This window comes from Mustela nivalis (assembly GCF_964662115.1).
Source record: "Mustela nivalis genome assembly, chromosome: 8".
Taxonomy (NCBI): domain Eukaryota; kingdom Metazoa; phylum Chordata; class Mammalia; order Carnivora; family Mustelidae; genus Mustela; species Mustela nivalis.
The window spans coordinates 118,501,785-118,523,302 of NC_139027.1; the positions used below are offsets into that span (position 1 = coordinate 118,501,785).

Sequence of the window (21,518 nt, forward strand, 5' to 3'; positions counted from 1 at the left end):
GGAACAGCCAGGAAAATGCCCCACAGAGCGGCTGATCCCAAGCAGAACAAGGCTCTGACTTAAACTGACTTAAACTGTTCAGGCCCAAATGTGCACACTATCAACCGAGAGGGGGAAAAGTGCGGGGGGGTGTCCTTGAAAAAAATCTTTTTGTTTTCAGTCGGTGTCTCTCTCAAGACCCACAGGATGGAGATGTCCTAAAATAAGAAATTAAACAAGAGGGGAAATCCCATTATCTAGGTTTTTTTAATGGGCCCCTTAGGATTCCACGGGGACCCCCCCCTTCCCAGCTGCTGTGTGGTCCAGGCCTGAGAACGCCAAGCCCCCCGCCCTGGGGCCCACGCCCACCCACCACCCAGCCTCAGCGCGGTTTCCCAGGATTCACATGGTAATGAAGGCATCCATCTTCCCCCAGACACACACTGGGCCTTCCGACCCTCCCAGGCCCCCTGCACAATGGCCCCCAGTGCCTTGGCCTGCCACCTGTTGGACTTTCCCAGGGAAGGGAGGGAGAGGGTGGAGAAGAGCCCCTTCCTCCCAGCCCCCAGCCCCATTTGCCCCCCGGTCCTGGGAGTCAGATGGAGAGGGCACCCATGTCTTCAACTGCTCCCCCCTACAGCAGTCTAAGCTCTCAGTTTCCTCATCTGCAAAATGGAGGCGATGGTACTTGGGTCCTGGTGTGGCTGGAATGATTTCCTGGGGAATGGCGCTAAGCGTCAGGCTCCGGGAAGCATGGGCTGTGGGCAGCAATGAGCCTGCCAGATGACAAACTGTCAGTCATCACTGCATCCTTGTCACAGTGTGTCCCCACCACAGCCCTTTGGAGTGTGGCCTCTAGGATCCCATTTGCAGGAGAGGACGCAGAGGCCCGGGGAAGATGGACAGAGTGCCCCATGCACCACCGTCCCTCGGAGCAACAGAGTCACGACTGGAATCCAGTTCTGCCTCACCCCAGAGCCTGAAGTCTTAGCCATATTAGATCTGTACCACCATCATTATCACCATCACAATTACTGAGTGAGATAATGACCCTGGAAAAGGTCACAGAAAGTTCTTAAAGGAGCTAGGAAGGGAAGAAGGCCTACCTGTTACTCATCTCTATCTCCCCAGGACTTGGCCAGACAGCCTGGCACACAGTAGGGGCCTAATAACGGAGGACTGAGCGGGGGAGGTAACTGAGAATCAAAGCACCCGTCTTTATTCTCTGGGTAGTGGAGTCGGCTTCCTCATCTCTTACACTCTGCTGAGCATCTCGTGCGTGCCAGGCCCTGGGCCCTGCCTGGTTTCAAACTGTCTCCGCACTGCTTACTGTGATGCGGGGCTCCATGCCTAGACCCTGGGATCATGACCTGAGCGGAAGGCAGAGGCTTTAACCCACTGAGCCACCCAGGCGCCCCCTCACTGCCTCTTTAAATGGAGTCTTGGGGGCGCCTGGCTGGCTCAGTCCCTCAAGCATGCCACTTTTGGTCTCAGGATCCTGAGTTCAAGCCCACACTGGGGGAAGAGCTGATCTAAATAAGTAAATAAACGAATAAATAAAGGCATTATCTATTCAAATAAATAAATAATAAATAAACGGAGCCATGGAAATCACTAGATTCTGCCCCCACCATCCCTGCTGCTCTCTGGTGCAGAAATTGCCTTCCTGCAGCTTGCCCAAATCCAGCACCCCTGACACACATTTGAATATTCAGAGGTTTCCTCTGCATTCATGGGGGCAGGGATAGGATTAAGAATGATTTTAATTTTGTTTAGAGCTGATCTATATTTCCAAACTCTCTACAATGATTGTTATCATTTTAATCAGATTTTATACAAAAAAAAATAGCTTGTTATGAAAAAGCAGATCTTACAGAAGTACATACAATGAAAAGGGAAGGTCCGCCTTCAGTCTGAGGCCCCTGCTCATATGAAGTATCCAGAATAGGCAAATCTAGAGGCAGAAAGTAGATACTAAGTTAGTGGCCAGGAGCTGAGAGGTTGGGCAAATGGAGCATGACTGCTAAAACGAGCAGGACTTCTCTTCCTTTAGAACATTTTGATGAAAATGTCCTACAGTTAATTGTCATGAAGGTTGTACAGGTCCAGGATGGACTGAGAACCACTGAGTTAAACTGTACACTTCAAAGGGGTGCATTGTATAATATGTGAATTGTAACTCAATAAAGCTGTTAAAGGGGAAAAAAAGAAAAAAAAAGGAAAGGAAATTCTAGAGAGACCCTTGTCTCTGAGCCCCTTGCCTGGCGGGGGGCGGGGGAGGGCTGGCATTCACTACCTCCAAGGGCCACCCCCTTCTGGGTCCCACTTCCAGATGGTTCCGATTCTCAGGTGCAGTTCTCAGACTCAGCGTCCACCAGGGTCTCCAAACCACACAGTCCCTCCTGGGATACAGCCCTCCCCCTTCATCTTGTTTTGGTCTAGACCTCTCCCCTTTACATTTTCATTTCATTTTTGAATACATAATACATGCTCACAGCATAATTTTTTTTTTTAAGATTTTATTTATTTATTTGACAGACAGAGATCACAAGTAGGCAGAGAGGCAGGCAGAGAGAGAGGAGGAAGCAGGCTCCCTGCTGAGCAGAGAGCCTGATGCGGGGCTCGATCCCAGGACCCTGGGACCATGACCTGAGCCAAAGGCAGAGGCTTTAATCCACTGAGCCACCCAGGCGCTCCTACAGCATAATATTTTGAGAGTGTGGACATCTCACTTACCCTCTTCAGAGGCAAAGACGGTGATCAGTACAAAGTGAGATATAAGCAAACTCGAAACAGGTGTATGATCTTGTTTCTTCTCTTTTCTTTTTTGTCTTTTAATTAATTCATTATTTTTTTTTTTAAAGATTTTATTCATTTGTTTGAGAGAGAGACCACACAAGCGAGGCAAGAGACAGAGGGAGAGAGACAAGCCGACTCCCCCCTGAGCAGGGAGCCTGATATGTGGCTCACTCAACCCCAGAACCCCAGGATCATGACTTGAACATAAGGCAGACATTTAACCGCTCAACCGACTGAGCCACCCAGGCGCCCTTCTTTGAATTAAAAAAAATTTTTTTTTTTCTTTTTAAAATGTAAGTAGTGGGGCGCCTGGGTGGCTCAATGGCTTGGCTCAGGTCATGATTCCAGGGTCCTGGGATCAGGTCATGAATCCAGGGTCCTGGGATCCAGCCCTGCATTGGGCTCTCTGCTCAGCGGGGAGCCTGCTTCCCCCTCTCTCTCTGCCTGCCTCTCTGCCTACTTGTGATCTTTCCCTCTCTCTCTCTCTGCCAAATAAATAAAGAAAATATTTTAATAAATAAATAAATAAAGTGTAAGTGGTGACGGTCTACGCATACCGTGCAACTCACTTCGTGTGGGGTTTATTTCCACTTAACAATGTACCTTGGAGATCTTAGCAAATGTGGATAGCAGGCGGTTTTTTCTCTTTTACAGCAGCTTGCAGTCCATTATATGAAGAGAACATTCTTCATTCAAGTAGTCCCCTAGTGATGAGCATATGGGTTTTTTCCAATTGTCTGTTCTTCCTGTAGGTACATCATTTCCCACATCAGAGTGTGTCCTTAGTATAAATTCCTGAAAGTGAAAGTGCTGTCTCATGATTTCCTGGGGCCACATGGTATTTCATAGTTTATTTAACCATTCTCCTTTTGATGAACACTTAAATCGTTTCCAATTGGTTGCTCTTATGAACAAATCTGCTGTGAACACTTTATACATCCCTCCCAGACCCCTTTGGTAATGTGTTAGAAGCTTCCCTCCACCACCACCACCAAAAAAAATAAAAAAAGAAAAGAAAAAAAAGCACCAAACTCACCCACCTTTGAAACCTACCCAGAAGCAAACTCTAATCTAAACCAAGGGCTGTCATTATTCAAATGGAGAAACATAATGCCTGGGTGGGCAGGGCCACGCCTCACACAGGGGGGCAGTAAACTGGCAGCAGTAGCAACAGAGTTGTTGAGATTCCGCAGAGTCAGTTCAGTCCTCTCTGCTCAGAACCTTTCCATATGGGGTGCCTGGGTGGTTCAGTCATTGGGTATCTGCCTTCGGCTCAGGTCATGATCCAGGGTCCTAGGATGGGACCCCACATCTGGATCTCTGCTTGTTGGGAAGCCTGCTTCTCCCTCTCCCACTCCCCCTGCTTCTGTTCCCTCTCTCACTGTGTCTCTCTCTCTGTCAAATAAATAAATAAAATCTTTAAAACAAAACAAAAAAACAAAAAAACCTTCCCATGGCTCCTGCCTCACCGAGAGTAAACAGGGGTCCTCACTGTGGTCTACATGACAGCAGCTATGCCCAACCCCCACTCCCCCATATCTCCCTGACTTCACTTCCTAGCACCCTCCTCCTTGCTCCGCAGGCTAAAGTCACACTGGCTTGTTGAGCACACCAGGCTCAACACCTAGTCTTAGCCTCAGGACCTTTGCACTGGTTGTGACTTCTGCATGGAATGTTTTCCCCTTGATAGCAGAAGGATGTGAGAAAACAAGTTCTTCACTGAAATATCACCTTCTCAGAGAGGACTTTGCTGACACACACCCCCACTCCCTGCCAAATCCCAGCTTCCCTATCCCCTCCTTTCTTGACTTATTTTTTCTACATAATATTTATCACCCTTTAGGATAATATATATTGCACTGACCCTGTCCATTGTGTGCCTCCCTCTCCCAAACACAAACTCCCCAGGACAGGGACTCCTGCCTGCTGTGTTCGTGCCAAGAGCCCGGTGCGAGACAGGCGCTCCACAGATACTGGTCGATGAAGTAAAAGAAGGTTCCTAAAGCACTTAGCCCACAGGAAGAGAAAACAGGTGCGGTATTCAGGAACCCACACGCTATGAGAATCCTGAACTCCAACCCTAGCCCTGCCACTAAATTGTCGTCACCTTCCCCGACCTTCCCCGAGTCCCTTATCTACTTCAGACCCGCCAGGCTCTTCCTTCCTCAACTGGAAGCGGTACTTAGCGCAACTTCTGCGCAGAGTGGGGTGGGGCGGGGGGAGAGGAGGCTGTGACAACTTAAATAAGGAAATTACTTAAAGCTCGATAAATGCTTAGTAAATGTCCGCCAGTATTGGTGCTATGATGACGGCGGCAGCGGCGGCGGCGGTGTACCTCCGGGGGTGCGCACTGACACGCCCACCTGTCCACCTGCCGGCTGCCGCACGAATACCAGAGGCTGGCGGGGGGAGGGCAGGGGACAGGGAGCTCCGCCCAGATTCCTCTCCCGCACTTTACAGCCGGAAAGTGGGACGGGTGGGGGCGGGCCTAGAGGTACACAACTTGCCCCAGAGAAGCCCTCAGACCCCGCCTCGTCTCCCCCTTCCCGGTCGTTCCCCGGCGGTGGACACCCCAGCCGCACCTTGCTCGCCGCACGCCCTCGGCTGCCGCAGGGGGAGGGCGGCGGGAGAGCAACCTGGGTTTTCCCAGGCTCCCCCCATCCCGCGAACATCTGGCCGCGAACATCTGCCCCGAGCCTTTGTCGCCGGGCCCCAGGCCGGCCTCGCACCCATCTGCCGGCGCCCACGGCCCCCGCCCCATCTGCACGCGCCCCCTCCCCCCGGGGCGGTTCCCGAAGCCCCCGCCCCCGCCCGCTAGGCTCGGTTCCCACGGGTCGAGCGCGGGAAGCCGGGCGGCCCATCTGCCCCGTGCGGCAGATCCAGCCGCCAGGCGTCCCCAAGGGGCGGGGCGCCGTGCCCAAGAATGCCTTTCAGGCGGGTGCGCGCCCCGAACAAAGCCTCTCCTGCCCGGCTGGGCCCACCGTCCCCGCCGTCCCCGCCCCAGGCTGCCAGTCCAAAGGGCGGCCGCCGGCTCTCCCCCCACCCCCACCCCCCGCCTCCTGCTCTTCCCGCCCGGCCCACCGGCAGACCTGCCTGCCTCCCGCCCCCACCACCTCTGCAGTCCGCACCCGCCGGTCCCGGTGCTCTTGCGCACCCCTCCGCCTCCAGCCCCCAGGTCCGCATCTGCGGGGCCCCGCTGCCAGGAGATGCCCCTGTCTCTCGTTGCTCGTCTAATTTGTTTTGTGAAATGTAAAAATTACCGAGAAATAACAGCGATTTGTGTTCCTAACCCCTGGTTCCCACCGCCCAGAGCTAGCGATTGTGGGCATTCGCTGTATTTGGTCCCCTGTCATCTTCGTTAAAAAAATAAAACTCTGGAGATGGCGCTGACCTTGTAACCAGGGCCCCTGACCCTTTCTCCGAGACTTTTTGCCACCTCCTCCCCAACTGGCACCATGACAGGACACGTTTCCTCATACTTCTACTACACATAAATGTGGTAGCATTGCTTGTGTGTATTTCTGTTTATGCTTTTTTTTTTTTTTAATTTTAAGATTTTATTTATTCGACAGAGAGATAGATAGCACAAGCAGGCAGAGCGGTAGGGAAAGGTAGAAGCAGGCTTCTCACTGAGCAGAGAGCCTTGGGTGGGGGTGGGGGCTCTCCAGGGCTCCATCCCAGGACCCTAGGATTGGATCATGACCCGAGCGGAAGGAAGCTGCTTAACCGCTTAACTGACTGAGCCACCCAAGTGCCCTTGTGTTTATGCTTTTTAAAGAATCATTCTGCAGGTTCCATAAGCAACATCAGATTTTGCATGTATCCAGCAGAATACACATGGTGATCATTCGTTCCCATGAACTGCTGTCTGTCGGTGGAGGCACCCCTGTTTTCTTTGGCCATTCTGTGGGGGGTACACGTAGAGAGTTTTCCATTTGCTGCTGCTTTGGGCACAGCAGCCATGGTCATGCCCATGTCTTTGGTGTCTTGTGTGCAGGACTTCGAGGGGAATGTCTGTGGGAGTGAACTGCTGGGTCAGAGGGTACTCCAATGTTCACTTTTACTCAATATTGCCAAATTGAGCTCGGAAGTGATCATACCAGTTTACACACTCACCCGTAGGGGATGAGGGTAGTTTTCCCACATCCTTACCACATTGCATATTATCAGACTTCCAGGCTTTTGCAGTTTGATGTGGCAGCTGGGTCCCTTGTGCGTCCCAGATGTGCAAATGCTAAGACTCAGGGGCATCTGCCTAGCCCTTTCTCCCCTTTTTTCTTCTCAGCCGGACAGGGCTATCGCCTCCTCCTCCAAGAAGGCCCTCCCTGACCTCTCTTGGCGATCTGAGGTCCCTCCTGGGCCATGCTTTCCCAGCCCCTTGTGCAACCCCATCAGGGCACTGAGCATTGGCAAGAGACCTGCTCCCCTGCCAGACTGGGAACTCCCCAGGCAGGCCCAGGTTTGCAGGGCCACTAGGCAGGCTGCCTGTTTTGTGGAGCACAAAGGGGTGAAGGGGTTACAGAACGTGTCCTCAGGAAGGCTTCATCATCTCCAAATAAAGAGCTTCTCTAAGTCCTACAAAGCACCCCCTTGGGGCGGCAACAGCTCATATTTCGGTGGCAACCGGGTCCTCAGCGTGTGGACACAGCAGCCAGGAATGAACCACCTGGCCAGCACTGTTCACTTCCACTCGGTCACTCCCAAATGAACACAGCTCCCTGAAAAGCATGAACCCACATCTTGTTCTTTCACTGTTATGCCTAGCACAGAGTAGTGCGCGCTAATGGTTTATGGAATGAATGGTTGGCACTTAATGGTCCTTAAGTTTTGTAATTCTGTGGTGGAGCATATACCTAGTTGCTTAACAGGGGTTACCTGGAGGAGAGGTGGAAGAGTCACCGCACTAATAACAACCAGAGTTGGTGGAGCCTGTGACCCTTAATCTCAGGGTCATGAGTTCAAGCCCCATGTTGGGCCAGGAGACTACTTTAAAAAGGGGGGTGGGTAGGGCAATAATCATGACCAGAATCTATTGAACGTGGACTTTGCCAAGGACTGTTCTGAGCTCTTGACATGACTTAACTTATTTAAGCCTCATAGATACGGGAACCCATACCACCCTCATGGTCACAGATGGGGACCCTGAGACAGGAGGACAAGAAGTGACTTGTGGTCTCACAGCTCAGCAGCGGTGGCAGAATGTCACCCTGGGCTCTTTGGCTCTCTGAGAGACCCCACACTGCAGTCTTCTAGGAAAGGGTCCCTTTCTTCCTTAAGTGTTTCTGAAACGTCACTTCCTTTCAACCAGAAAGTTCTGCTTTTTCATCAGCAAAAAGTAATAAGCCTTTTTAAAGACTTAAGCTATCATCATGAGTCATAGTATTTGAGGAGTATAGGCACTCCTGCGACCTGAGGCAAGGGCGCAGCTGGAGGTGCCACCCCCTAGTGACAGGGTACTTAGGGTTGGGGTGAGCTGAGAGGGTGGGGACTGCTCCAGGCTCTTCTGGGCCAGCAGGGAACAGGGCTGGTCCTGAGAGGCACACCCTCCCCAGGTTCCAGGTTCCGGGCCCTCCGGCAGGAGGAGGAGCCTGATGCGTGGAAGGCAGGTGAGTCAGGGGCAGGCTTGGCCGGGCACCAGGCTGGAGAGGTAGGAGAGATGTTACTTCTGGGAGGGGCCCTCTGGGGCCTCCTGTCCATCCTCTCTCCCAGGGAGGTCATGGGGGGAAGCCACTGAAACCGCTCCCAGTCCTCCTACCCAGTCTCCCCGATTCCACTTCTAGCCCTGCATGAGCCTCGTGGCAGGGGTAGGGCCCCAACTTGGGGCACTTTTGGCTGGTGGCGTGGTAGTCTGGCTAGTGGTGTGGCATTAGCCTGTGGCTTGCAGGTCCCACACCTCTGGCCTGGACAAGGCTAAGGTCTGCATTGTCTGGCCTGAGTTCCTGGGGTCTGGGTGCATATGGTCAAGTGGTGTGTGGTGTGTGTCCTCGGGGTTTCTGCAGGATTCTGAATTTGTGTGTGTGTGTGTGTGTGTGTGTGTGTGTGTGTTGGGGGAGGCAATGTCTATACCTAAGAAGCCTAAGGTGGGAGGAGGCAGTATGGGAACTTGAACTGGGGAAGGTGGGCATGGGTCTGCTGTGTGCTGCAGACGCTGCTCTGTCGATTTGCCTTGGGCTGTCTTCTGCAAGGACGCGGGCACGGCTTGTCAGCACCTTGGTGCGAGCGTGTGTTGTGTTTGGCGAAACCGAGCAGGGTATGTGCATCTGTGTGCCGTGTACGTGGAGGGTGTCATGGTGGTGTGCTGCCTTAGCCTGGCTCTGTCAGGTGTGATCTTAGGGCGTTGTGATGTGTTGCCTCCTTGGTCCCTGTACATTCATGGGTGTCTTGGTGGTATAGCCTTGGATGGTGCGCTGTGACGTCAGCGTGCTGCTTGTACGCACGGTGCGTAGCTGCGTCGTGTGCGTCAGCGGGCTGCTGTGGTGGGTGTGTGTAGGAAGGTGTGGCTGTCCGTGGACTTGGCGGTTTGCGCACATGCGCTCTGTAGGCTGCGTAGAAGTGCCCCTCTGTGTCGCTCTGTGGGTGTGGGCAGCTTGTGTTTGTGCAGCCCCGCAGGTCTGGCCTGTGCTGAGTGACCTGAGATGGGAGCTCCCTGGGCCCTGACTGCCCTTCCTCTTAGCCCCTGAGACCCCAGGACAGCAGTGGTCCTTTGTCAGGCCACAGGAAGTCCCCACCCCCCTCCATCTGCAGGGGACCCAGGGAGGGGCCCAGACTGGCGGGCTCCAGCCTCCCTGGCCATTGTTCTGGGGCCTCTTTGGAAAACAGGATGAGAGGCAAAAGGTGGACCTGAGCCTGGACCCCTGTCCTCCCTGAAATGACCCAGGAGTCCAGCAAAGAACCCCTGGGAAGGAGGGTTAGCTGCAGATGGGGAAACTGAGGTCCAGCATGAGAAAGGGGTTTGGGAGAGGGTTCACAGCTGTTAAGGACAGAGAACTTGAAGCTTCCACACCCTCATGTGCCCATCCAGGGCCCCGTGGGGTTTGGGGGACAAAGAAATGAAACCCCTGGAAAAACACACATCTGTGTTCCAGTTCCCATTTCTGAGTACTTACCATGTGCCGGGGACTGACGCAGTGTCATAACCGTAGGTTAAGTTGAAATGTTGTCCCCATTTTGTACATGAGGAGACCGAGGGCCATACGGTACTAATTCATTGATTCAACAGATATTACTCTAAATACTACTCTCTTCTAGGTACCATGCTGTGTGACTTTGACATCACTGATAATTAATGCAATTTCACAACAACTGTTTTTCTTTTTTTGTTTTTTAAGTGGTCTCTCTGCCCAACGCAGGTCTCAAATTCACAACCCTGAGATCAAGAATTGCATGCTCTACCAACTGAGCCAGCTGGGTACCTCCTGTGCTGTGTGATTTTGAGCAAGTCCCTTACCCTCTCTGGGCTAGGTCCTGTGTTTCGCTCCAGGGACATAGCAGTGACCAAAGGAGCCACAGTTCCTGCCTTCCTAGAGCTCACAGCCCAGGGAGAGCGTTGGGTGGAGGAAGATGAACAATGCCCAAGAAAACATCCATCATTTCAGGTGGAGATAAATTCTATGAATAATTAAGACCAGGAAAATGTGCATGAAAGTGAATACCCAAGGCAGGTTCTAGGAAGGCCTCTGAGGAGGTGGCATTTAACCTGAGACTTGAAGAAGTCTTATGACAATAGGGATGAGAGTTCTAGGGAGAGGCAACAGCAAGGGCAGAGGCACCCTGAGGTCGGATCTGCTCCTGGTCCTGTAGGAAAGGAGACCCGTGGCCTGGGAGAGAAAGGGCAGGGCAAGTGGTGAGGTCTGTAGCTGTGGGCAGGGGCGGCAGGCTGGGAGGGGTTTGGATTTTATTCTCAGTGTGATGGGCAGAGAGGCAGTGTTGGCAAAGACAGGGTTCTGGGGGTAGAGTGTGTTTGTGTTTTGGGGGGAGAGGGGGGCCTTGTCGTCTCCTGTTACAAGGGAGGGGGCGGGGATAGTCAGAGCCAAAGGTCTCTCCCCCGCAGCTCCAGCAGTCCCAGCCCAGAGGCGCCGGCCTGGCGGCTGGAAGACCATGCTGTGGGCACATCTGGGGAACAGCTGCCGGGCCAGGGACAGAGCGGGTCATGTGGCCCAGGCAGGCCCGCCCTGGAGCCTACAAGGCCAAGACTCGGGAGGGGCAGTGGTGAACAGGCCGGACATGAACCCGCATCAAAAAGGATGCACTCTGCAGTGGAGACACGCATGCACGCAAGTCCCTTAGCCCCACACAGCCACTGCCCCGGGGAGCCAGACCCCCTAGATTCAGTGCCACATCCCAGCTGTGTGATCTGCAGCAAATCACTCTACTTCTCTGGGCCTCAGTGGCCTCAGTGGGAAAGGGAACATAACATTACTCCTTAGGTCATGGGTTGTTTTTCTTCGTTGGATAAATATTCCCTGGGTGTCTCCTGGGTGCCAGACACTGCACTGAGCCCCGGATTACAGCAGGGAAGAGGACTGTGTGGTCCCTGCCCCTCCTGAGCTCACTGTCTTCGGTTAAAACTTGTAACCATGCCTGATGCAGTATGAGCACTTACAAAATGGGAGTCCCTGAGCCCTGGAGGCCACAGGAGGGTACTTGAAGGCAGAAAGGGAGATGTGGAGACAGAGAAATAATGTCACCTCTTGGCATAGCTTATTCACTCCCCCAGCCACGGTACCAAAAGGGCTAAGCATTATCTCCACTTCACAGATGAGGAAACAGGTACAGCTGGCTCCTGGTAGAGGAGCCAGGATTTGAAGGTATAAAGGGGCCGTGGTCCCTCTTCCTCTCTGGCCCCAGTATTCTCATCTGTGAAATGGCATGTGATAGTAATATAGCCACTGCCAGCCCCAGGGAGGAGCTGGGGAAATCAGACGGTGCCAAGGATGTGTGAAGGGCTTCCAAAGAGACCCCAGGCACGAACCCTGGGCTGGGACCACGAGGGTTCTTTTAATGAGTCCTTCAAATTTCCTGGCCACTGAAAGAGGAGTCTGTTTTCCTCAGCTGACCTGGTATGTAGGACCAGGAGAAGACTGCCCCCCCACCCACATCCACCCCCCCATACCCCCCCACCCCCGCTCAGGGCACACCCTGAGGGAGAGGGCACGCAAAATGCCCATTTGGCAACCAGATAAACAGTCTTTATTCAAACTCCTTGTCAGGCCTTAAAAATGTAAGAGATGATAACCGATGTCTGGGAGTACCAAACATTTTCTGGAAAGGAATGAAGCCAACTTTCCCCCGTGTGCCTGGGATGGGTTTGAGTATAGGAGGGTCTAACTATTTCAGTTGGGAAGCCTGAAGCAAGCACAGAGAAGAGAACATTTCAGAGGATCTGGAAGCCCATCTCACAGAGCTCCCTCAAAACCCACAGAGTTCCCTAAAAACTCCTGGAAGTAACCCAATGGGTCCCAGCGGTCTGGCCTGGAATTGGCCAGTTGCTATGCCCATCCACTGTTCAGTGAGCATCTACTATGTACCAAGACCATGGCAGGCACTTTACCAGCCTAATCTCAATGACTCCCCACAGTAACCTAGGGAAGTGGGAACTTCTGTCATTTTGCCAGTGGGGAAGCAGGGGCTCAGAGAGGTGAAGGGTGTTCCTTCAGATACAGTATAATAAGGATTTGAAGCCTGAGCTGTCGGACCATGAACTCTAGCCCTTTCCAATTTTCCACAGTCACCTATTTCTCTTCAAATTCTCAAAGTTTGTCCAGACACCAGTGGCCCCACCTGTCTTCATTCAGGCCATTTCTTCTTGTGCCTTTCCTACATAGAATGCCCAGAGGATAAGTCACCTCCTCTAGGAAGCCATTCTGATTTCCTCCAAGATAGATGTCTTCCTTTCTTTGTGTTTCTAAGGCACCTAGTGGGAAATTTCTCAATATAGTCTCAATGTGAGAATAATTCCTTTCTATGGCCCCGTGGCCAGCACAGGACCTGCAGGAGGTGGGTGTTTGTGACTGTTAAGTACACTTAACTATTGGGGGTCCTAACTGTCCCTTGACTTTCTCTTCTGTTTGTCTGCAGAGTGTCATTGACATTCAATCTCAACCTGACTAGGAGTCAGGCCAGAGGGAGGTACACTAAACATTTGGAGCTGACTTTTTATGACACAAAGTAGTACATGAATACATCTTTGTATAAAAATATATTCAAGAGGGGCACCTTGGTGGCTCAGTTGGTTAACTTTCTGCCTTCGGCTCAGGTCATGATCCCTGGGTCCTGGGATCAAGCTCCACATTAGGCTCCCTGCTCAGTGGGGAGTCTGCTTATCCCTCTCTCTCTGCCCCTTTCCACTGTTCCTGCTTGCTCTCTCTCTCTCAAATAAATAAAATTTAAATACACACACACATATATATATTCAGGAAGTAACCATGTGTAATGGATCACAGACTGAAATGTAAAACCTAACACTATGAAACATCTAGAAAATATAGGAGGAGAAAATCTTTGTGATCTTGAGTGAGGCAGAGATTTCTTAGATATGATAAGAAAAGTGTGATCTATAAAATTTAAAAAAATTGATACACTGGATTTCAACAAAATTTAAAACTTCTGTTCTTCAAAAGATACTGTAAAGAGGATGCAAAGAACAGACACAGGAAATAGTTGCAAATCATATGTCTGGGGATTTGTGTCCGAAATATATAAAGAACTCTTATGACTCAATAAGAAGAAGACAAACAAATGAAAAGAAATGGCCAAAAGATTGACAGGTAGCACGGGGGACCTCTGTGATGGAACCATTCTGGGTCTTCATTATGGCAGTGGTCGTGCGGATCTGCATGTGGGATAACATCGCATAGAACTAAACACATGCACACAAGCAAGTGCGCGTAAAGCTGGAGAAATGCAGCTGGGGTATTGTATTGCCAGATGCTACCTCAGGGAAACTGGGTGAAGGCTATAAGGGATCTCTCTGTGTTATTTCTTATAACGACATGTGAGTCTACAATTACCTAATTTTTTTTTTAAGGAACAAGTAAATGACCCTTCACCTAAGACGATGATGTATGGGTGACATATAAACACATGAAAAGATGATCAACATCTTTAGTCTTTAGGGAAATGCAGATTAAAGCCGCAGTGTGATACCTTAACCCTTCTATCAGAATGGCCGAAAAAGACTGATCATACCAACACTTCGAGAGGCTGTGGAGGAACTGGACCCTCAGTGTTGCTGATTGGAGTGGACACGGAGAGACGCCTGGGTGGCTCAGTCAGCTGGCATCTGACGTTGGCTCAGGGCATGATTCCACGGTCCTGGGATCGAGTCCCACATCGGGCTCCCTGCTCAGTGGGGAGCTTGCTTCTCCCCACTCCTGCTTGTGCTCTCTCTTTCACCCGGACAAATAAATAAGTAAAATCTTAAAAAAAAAAAAAAAAAAAAAAGGGAGAGAGAAATGTACATGGAATACCCACTTGGGAAAACAAGTTAGCGCTTTCTTATAAAGTTACATAAATAGTTTGTGACCCAGTCATTTCACTACTAAGTATTTGCGGAAGAGAAAGAGAAGCATAGATTCATAGAAACACTTGTTCACAAATGATGATAGCAGTTTTATTTGTCCTATCCTCAAACCACAAACAACCCAAACGTCCTGGACAAGTGAGTGGATAAGCAAACCCTGGCATATCCATATACCACTACTACTCAGCAATAACAAGGAATGGACACAGATGGATCTCAAAATAATTATGTGGAGTTAAAGAAACTAGGCTGAGGGGCGCCTGGGTGGCTCAGTGGGTTAAGCCTCTGCCTTCACAACACAGAGTACTAACCACTATACAATCACGGCGAGCTAAGCCTCTGCCTTCAGTTCAGGTCATGATCTCAGTGTCCTGGGATCAAGCCCCACATCAGGTTCTCCGCTCTGAGGGGAGCCTGCTTCCCCCTCCCCCTCTGCCTGCCTCTCTGCCTACTTGTGATGTCTCTCTCTCTGTCAAATTAAAAAAAAAAAAAAAGTAAAAAAAAAAAAAAGAAAGAAAGAATCTAGGCTGAAAAGCTATTTTTTGATAGGAAAGAAAAAAATATATATATAGTAAATACTCTATTCCAATCATATACAATTCTAGAAAATGCAAACTAATCTATAGAGAAAGATGAGTGGTTGTGTGGACACTGGGTGGAAGCAGGAGGCAGGGAGGCATTAGGAGAGACAGGAAAGCTTTTATTTTTTATTTTTTTTAAAGATTTTATTTATTTGACAGAGATCACAAGTAGGCAGAGAGGCAGAGAGAGAGGAGGAAGCGGGCTCCCTGCTAAGCAGAGGGCCAGATGTGATGTGGGGCTCCATCCCAGGACGCTGGGATCATGATCTGAGCCAAAAGCAGAGGCTTTAACCCACTGAGCCACCCAGCCGCCCCCAGAGGAAAGCTTTTAAAGCTGAGGAAGTATATGTTAATATTCTCAATTGTGGTGATGGTCCATGGGTATATATGCATGTCAAAAGTTATCAAAATGTATACCTTAAATATATGCAGTTAATGTGCATCAATTACACTTCAATAACACTGTCTCAGGAAAAAAATATAAGAATGAAATGTCTATGTGAATAAGAGGGAAGGTCTTACTTTATATTGTTCTCCTTCCCTCAGTCTTCACTGAGGGACATCAAGTTTTATGTTTGTTCATCTTTTTTTTTTTTCCGTCGAATAAAATTTATTTATTTATGTTTTTATTTATTTATTTGCCAGACAGAGATCACAAGTAAGCAGAGAGGCAGGAGGAGAGATGGGCAGCAGGTGGTGGGTGGGAGGCTCCCCATGGAGCAGAGAGCCTCCATCCAAGGACCCTGAGATAATGACCTGAGCCGAAGGCAAAGGCCTAAACCACTGAGCCACTCAGGTGCCCCTATTTTAATTTTTTAAAAGTAATCTCTACCTCCAACTTGGTGTTTGAACTCACAATCCTTAGATTAAGAGTCTCATGCTCCACTGACTAAGCCAGTCAGGGGGGCCCTGTTGAGGTGAAATTTAAATTCTTTTTGTTTTTTTAATTATTTATTTGACAGACAGAGATCACAGGTAGGCAGAGAGGCAGGCAGAGAGAGAGGGGGAAGCAGGCTCCCCACCGAGCAGAGAGCCAGATGCGGGACTCCATCCCAGCACCCTGAGATCATGACCTGAGCCGAAGGCAGAGGCTTTAACCCACTGAGCCACCCAGGTGCCCCTGAAATTTAAATTCTATGAAATGCACAAACGTATACAATCCAGTGTGTTTTGAGTAATTCATGCACTGTGTACCACCAGCCTCATCATCATATAGAACATTTTCATCATTCTAGAAAGTTCCCTCACACCCCTTCTGTGGCAACTCCCACCCTCCACCCCCAGAAGCAACCACCATTCTGATTTCTTTCACCAAAGATTAGTTGTGCCTGTTCTAGAACTTCATATAGGAGACATTACATAGTACTGTGTTTGAAATTTTTCCCACAGCTTGATTGCCTGTTTTTTAAAAATTAATTTCTCAAAAAAAATTTTTTTAATTAAAAAATTCATTTCCAGATATGCTTGCACTTGGGAGCAGTATGTTTGCTTTTTCACATGTAAGAGGTTCTACCTTGACCCCCAGTCTAATACTTGGTCTCACCTCCAACAGTGGAATCTAGATATCTCTCAGCCCCACTTCCCACCTGCTGCACAGACCTTCCACAGCATTGATGTTCCATTCATAACATGTATGTTTCACTTATAGTTCCTATAATACCCCTGTTGATGGACATTTAGGTTACTTCAACCTCCCCTCTTGAAAACAGCACCTCAGTGAACATCCTTGGGCAGACATCTTTGTGTCTGTGTGTGTAGGTTTCTCTGGAATTGATGCCTGCAAGTAGAATTGCTGGGTCAATTAATAAACACTGGGTAATGAATTAATACTCTAATTTCCTCTGGCTGGTCATTGTCTTTCCAAGTCTTTAGCAATTGTTTTGCACAGCAAAATGTTCCCTTCAGTCATCAGAAGATTGCTAAACAAGGCTTAGGCAGTTTGGAGAGTTTGGGGGGTGTGGTAAAGGGGATGAGGAATCTGATTAATTAATTAGTAATGTCTCTCTCCTTTGAAGGTGGTCTCACTGATCAGTTTTCCTGGGTCCCCCATGTGGAGGCAGAAGCCAGGTTCACTGGCCCCTCCCCCAGACTTCTGTGGGAAAAGGAAACCTGCTATACCCAGTGAATTAATTGCTGGGGGGTGGGGAGGAGGAGGAGGGGCCATAAACATAATACCGACTCTCTCCTTGGTGGGTACAGTATTTTAGTCCTGCTAAAGCTGTGTGCCCTTGGGTGGATATTCTAAACTTCGATGTCCCCCGTTTCTGGACAGTCTAGGACTCCGGAGCCGGACTGCCTACCCTGGCAGGAAGAAATCGCATTACACCACAGTGCCGCAGTTATAATAATACAGCCATTACAACAGCGATTGTTCTTGGAAGGCTTTTTGAGCCTCAGTTTCCTCCTTTGCATAAAGAAACCAAAGAGACCCCGCTAGAGTTGTGGCGTGGCCAGGATTACAGAAGTTGATAAAAGCAAAGGCTGCACACACTGAAGTACACAGGGCCTTGCACGAACTAAGAGTTCAATAAGCCGTTTCTGTCATTATCCAAATACCGGGCAAATAAATACTCTATTAGGAATCAGAAAGGGCCAGAGACAACTAACTTTTCACTCAGCTGCAGAGTTGGGATCAAATCTCCCCCGGCGGGAGGGGGAAGCTAGGGGTGCGGAGGAGGAGGTGAAGAAACTTCCCAGAGGTCTGAGGTGTGAGCCTGGGGGGCGAGTCCCAGGTGTGGAGCCGGGGAGGTAAGGTGACCCTTGCCCAGCGACCGCGCCCGCGAGGAGCGCATTCCCAGCTTCCCGCCAGAGGTCCGCAGGTGACTGGCCGAGCGCGGCGCAGTGGGGGAGCGCTCTAGCTGGGTTTGCCGTCTCCATGGCGACCGCCCGCGCGGCGCCAGCCTGACAGCCCGTCCCGGTTTTATGAATGGGTGACGTCACGGGCCTGGCGTCTAACGGTCTGAGCCGCTTGTTCAGACGCTGACACAGACCCGCCCGGGAGGTGGGGGGAGCACTCGAGCTCCGCAGCTGCCGCGCCGTGGGAGGGAGACCCTGATCGGAGGTCTTTGGAAGGAGGAGGGGGGGGAGAGAGGGACAGGAAACAGCCAAAAAAGGGAGAAAAATTCTAAAATCACTAGTTGATGCAGATTTCGGGCATTTTTGCAGGGGATGCAAATTTAGGATAGAATCAGGCCTTGCAGCCCCCCTCTGGGCGCCTTCTATCCAGTTCATGTCCCAGAGGATGGGCCCCCAATCCCAGAGGAAGACTTTTTCGAATTAGTTGCTCCCACCCCGAGGGGCCTGGGTAAAGCCTTCCTGGTTCTAGGAATATTAACCAGCAACTTTCTCTGGGAATTGGGTAAGAGAGACCAGCTCTGGGGGGCAGAGTGTAAAGGAGGGCCCGCTTTAAGTTTCAGGCTCCCAGAAGCCCGGACTGTAGTCCTGGGCTCTCTAGATAACCCAGAGCTAGCCGCTTCCCCATCCGGGCCTCAGTTTCTCTCATCTGTAAAATGGAGCTGGAGAGTTGAGAAGATGAACCTCAGAAAAGTGATTCTTGAAGTCTTTTTGTTGTCGGCAATGCTTCCTTTACGAGAAGACCAAAGTAGCTCTCGCCTCCACTAGCCACCCCGCCCCGAGCCTTCACACTCTCTGTTCCTGAGACTTGGGTTCCCTTTCCAAGGCCGTGAGGGTGCACGAGTGGAGCAGGAGGCGGGACCCAGAGGCACCGGAGGCCACGCCTCTAGACCGCCCATTGGTTGCTTTTGAACCTCTGAGCCCGCCTCTGGCGGTGGGGGCATGCGGGGCGGGCGAGCCGCGGCGCCTCTATAAAGACGGCTCCCGGCTTCAGCCCTCGCTTTCTACAACCGTCTTTTCCCAACTTCTCGCTCTTAGCTTTCGCGTGGCGTCCGCCTCCTCCGTGCGCTTCGCCTCCCTCCTCTTACTCCGACGCCAGAATCATGAAGGTCGCCAGTGGCAGTGCCGCGGCCGCCGCGGGCCCCAGTTGCGCGCTGAAGGCCGGCAAGACCGCGGGCGGCGCGGGCGAGGTGGTGCGCTGTCTGTCCGAGCAGAGCGTGGCCATCTCGCGCTGCGCTGGGGGCGCTGGGGCGCGCCTGCCGGCCCTGCTCGACGAGCAGCAGGTGAACGTCCTGCTCTACGACATGAATGGCTGCTACTCGCGCCTCAAGGAGCTGGTGCCCACCCTGCCCCAGAACCGCAAGGTGAGCCGGGTGGAGATCCTCCAGCACGTCATCGACTACATCTGGGACCTGGAGTTGGAGCTGAACTCAGAATCCCAAGTCGGGACCCCCGGAGGCCGGGGTCTCCCTGCCCGGGCTCCGCTCAGCACCCTCAACGGCGAGATCAGCGCCCTGGCGGCGGAGGTGAGATCCGAACTGGAGAATGCGAGCGTTTTCTTTCTATGGAGGGTAAACTGAGGCCCAGAGAGAGGCGAGGGGTGGGTATTTGGCTCCACGTCGGCCCCATCCTTTCGGGCACCTGGCTATGCCACGGAGATCAGAAAACACGCTCACTTAAAGTGCCCGAGGGGAAGGGCTTGCAGCCTTGTCCCCTCCGACTGTCTCACTTCTCCCTCTTTTTCACAGGCGGCATGTGTCCCGGCGGACGATCGCATCTTATGTCGCTGAAGCGCCTCTCTCCTGGATTGGCGGACCCCAGCCCTCCAGGGGGGCGAGAAGAATCCATGCTCTTTGATCCTGCAGAGCGCCTTTGCCAGAGCTGGGGAGGCACAAGATTGAGATCAGCGACTGTGGGGCGCTTGCTGGATCCAGCCCAGGGCCAGGGGACTGAGGAGAGCAGGCAGGCTGACCCTCCCTCTGCACCTACCAGCCACCAGAGACTTGGGGGACCCCCAGTGTGTTTCTATTTTTTGAAAAGCAGACATTTTAAAAAATGGTCACGTTTGGTGCTTCTCAGATTTCTGAGGAAATTAATTGCTTTGTATTGTATATTACAATGATCACCAAGAATATTGTTTTACAATAGTTCTGTGGGGTGGTTTTTTTTTGTTGTTGTTGTTGTTATTAAACAAATACTTTAGACTGCGGTAAAGTTGCAGTGATTTCTTGGACTGAGGGGAGGGCCTTGGGATGCCGGTGACCCCTGACCCTTTTCACAGCTGGTGCTGGGGGGAGGGAGGGAACTAGAAGGCCACATCTGGACTGTCGCTTTTACCGACCTGAACTGAGTGTTTTCCGGTGTCTTTAAAGTCTATTCTTTTCCCACCACTAGCCATTTTCCTGCTCCCTGGTGTCATAAAATTAAATCCTCTAGACCTCTAGGGTTCTCCAAGTGGTCTTGGGCCATCTGGGTCACCTGGGGAGGTTGTTAAAAAAAAAATCAACCTGCCAAGTACCCCTGTCGGTTGAGTGTTCCACAGGCCATTGAAGTCGGAGAACCTGGTCACTGGGCCACCTCCATCTTTGCCAAGACGGGGGAAGGGGAGACCTAGAGGAAAGACTTGCCCAGAGCCTGAGGCAGGACCTCTGTCGCCCCATTCCCCAGTGGGAGGTGCCTCCCCTGTTGGACTGCCTAGCCCTGGATTGTAGCAAGCTGCCCTGGGGCTTACAGCTCGTCCAAGTGGGTGAGCAAGTTGGCAGAGCCAGCCTGGGCACAGCTGCTGGGCCACCTGCTCTGGGTCCAGGCTCTGCCCCCTCACCCTGGCCCGGGTATGCCGACAGCTCACGCAGACCTCTCTCCCCCAGGGTTCCCGTGTGGGCTGAGAAGGAATGGGAGAGTCAGTCCCCAGCTCTTGAGTAGGGAGAAAGATGTCATTGGCAAGGGGCTATCTGTCTGGACATGCGTGAGTTTGTACTCGGGGGAGTGCATAGGAGTGTCTGGGCCTGTGTTAGTGACATGAGTGAACTGGTAGATTTCTCCCCCTAGTGGGGCTGGGTCACTTGCTGGTGTACAGGCCTAGGGGTGTGGGTAAGGATACGCATGGGAGTGTATGCAGAAGGGCAAATGAGAGCACATGTGTTCTGCAGATAAGTGCAACCTCCAGCTGTTTGGGCTTGTGTGTTCTGCCTCAGTGCATTATGGGCATCTCTGCATGGGTCTGGCTTGATGGATGGGTCGGTGTGTCCCGGAGCTTCCGAACCATACTGTGGGTTTCTAAGTGTATAATTGCTCTGTGTGTTGGTTGGCATTCCTAGGTCTCTGCTGGTCTGGGGTGGAGGTGGGGGCAGCTGTGTTCAGTCAAACCCTCCCTCTGAAGTTCAAGTACCAGCCCTCTGAGCAATTGTTGGGCTCTAGGGATACCACCCCTCCAGTATCCCTACCACCTACAGGGAAAAACCCAGCCCCACCAAGGACAAATGACGTGCCCCAGAAACATTTTGTCAATGCTCAATTCTTTACACAGGGGACCCCACGGATCCCTGTGGGGCTAAAGGCAGGATTCTGATCCCAGGTTTACAACAATAAACTGAGGCTTCAAAGAGATGAACAGCATTGGGGGCAAAGGCAAGATCATCACCCGCTGAGCACTAACCCTGAGCCAGGTGCCTCCCCACCCCAAGCACGTTATGGCCTTGATCAAAGAATACAATATCTGGAAGTAAATTATGCCCTTTGCCACGCCCCACTCAACACCCCACCCCGCCGCTGATTCGTAGCATTCA

The 21,518-nt window shown here is 51.5% G+C and overlaps 1 protein-coding gene across 1 annotated transcript; it reads left to right on the forward strand.

Moving 5' to 3' along the window:
* The first annotated feature begins 18,689 nt into the window (after window positions 1-18,689).
* Window positions 18,690-19,947, forward strand: ID1 (inhibitor of DNA binding 1). Its single transcript, XM_082745908.1, has 2 exons — window positions 18,690-19,259; window positions 19,482-19,947. Exons 1-2 carry the CDS (start codon window positions 18,837-18,839, stop codon window positions 19,521-19,523), a joined length of 465 nt encoding a protein of 154 aa, XP_082602034.1. The 5' UTR covers window positions 18,690-18,836; the 3' UTR covers window positions 19,524-19,947.
* The last annotated feature ends 1,571 nt before the right edge of the window (window positions 19,948-21,518 follow it).

What these genes read in the sequence shown, in the direction of transcription:
- ID1 (XM_082745908.1), top strand. Translation starts at nt 18,837, where the DNA reads ATGAAGGTCGCCAGTGGCAGTGCCGCGGCCGCCGCGGGCCCCAGTTGC. An exon ending in TCAGCGCCCTGGCGGCGGAG is followed by an intron (nt 19,260 to 19,481) that starts GTGAGATCCGAA and finishes TCTTTTTCACAG; the next exon opens with GCGGCATGTGTCCCGGCGGA.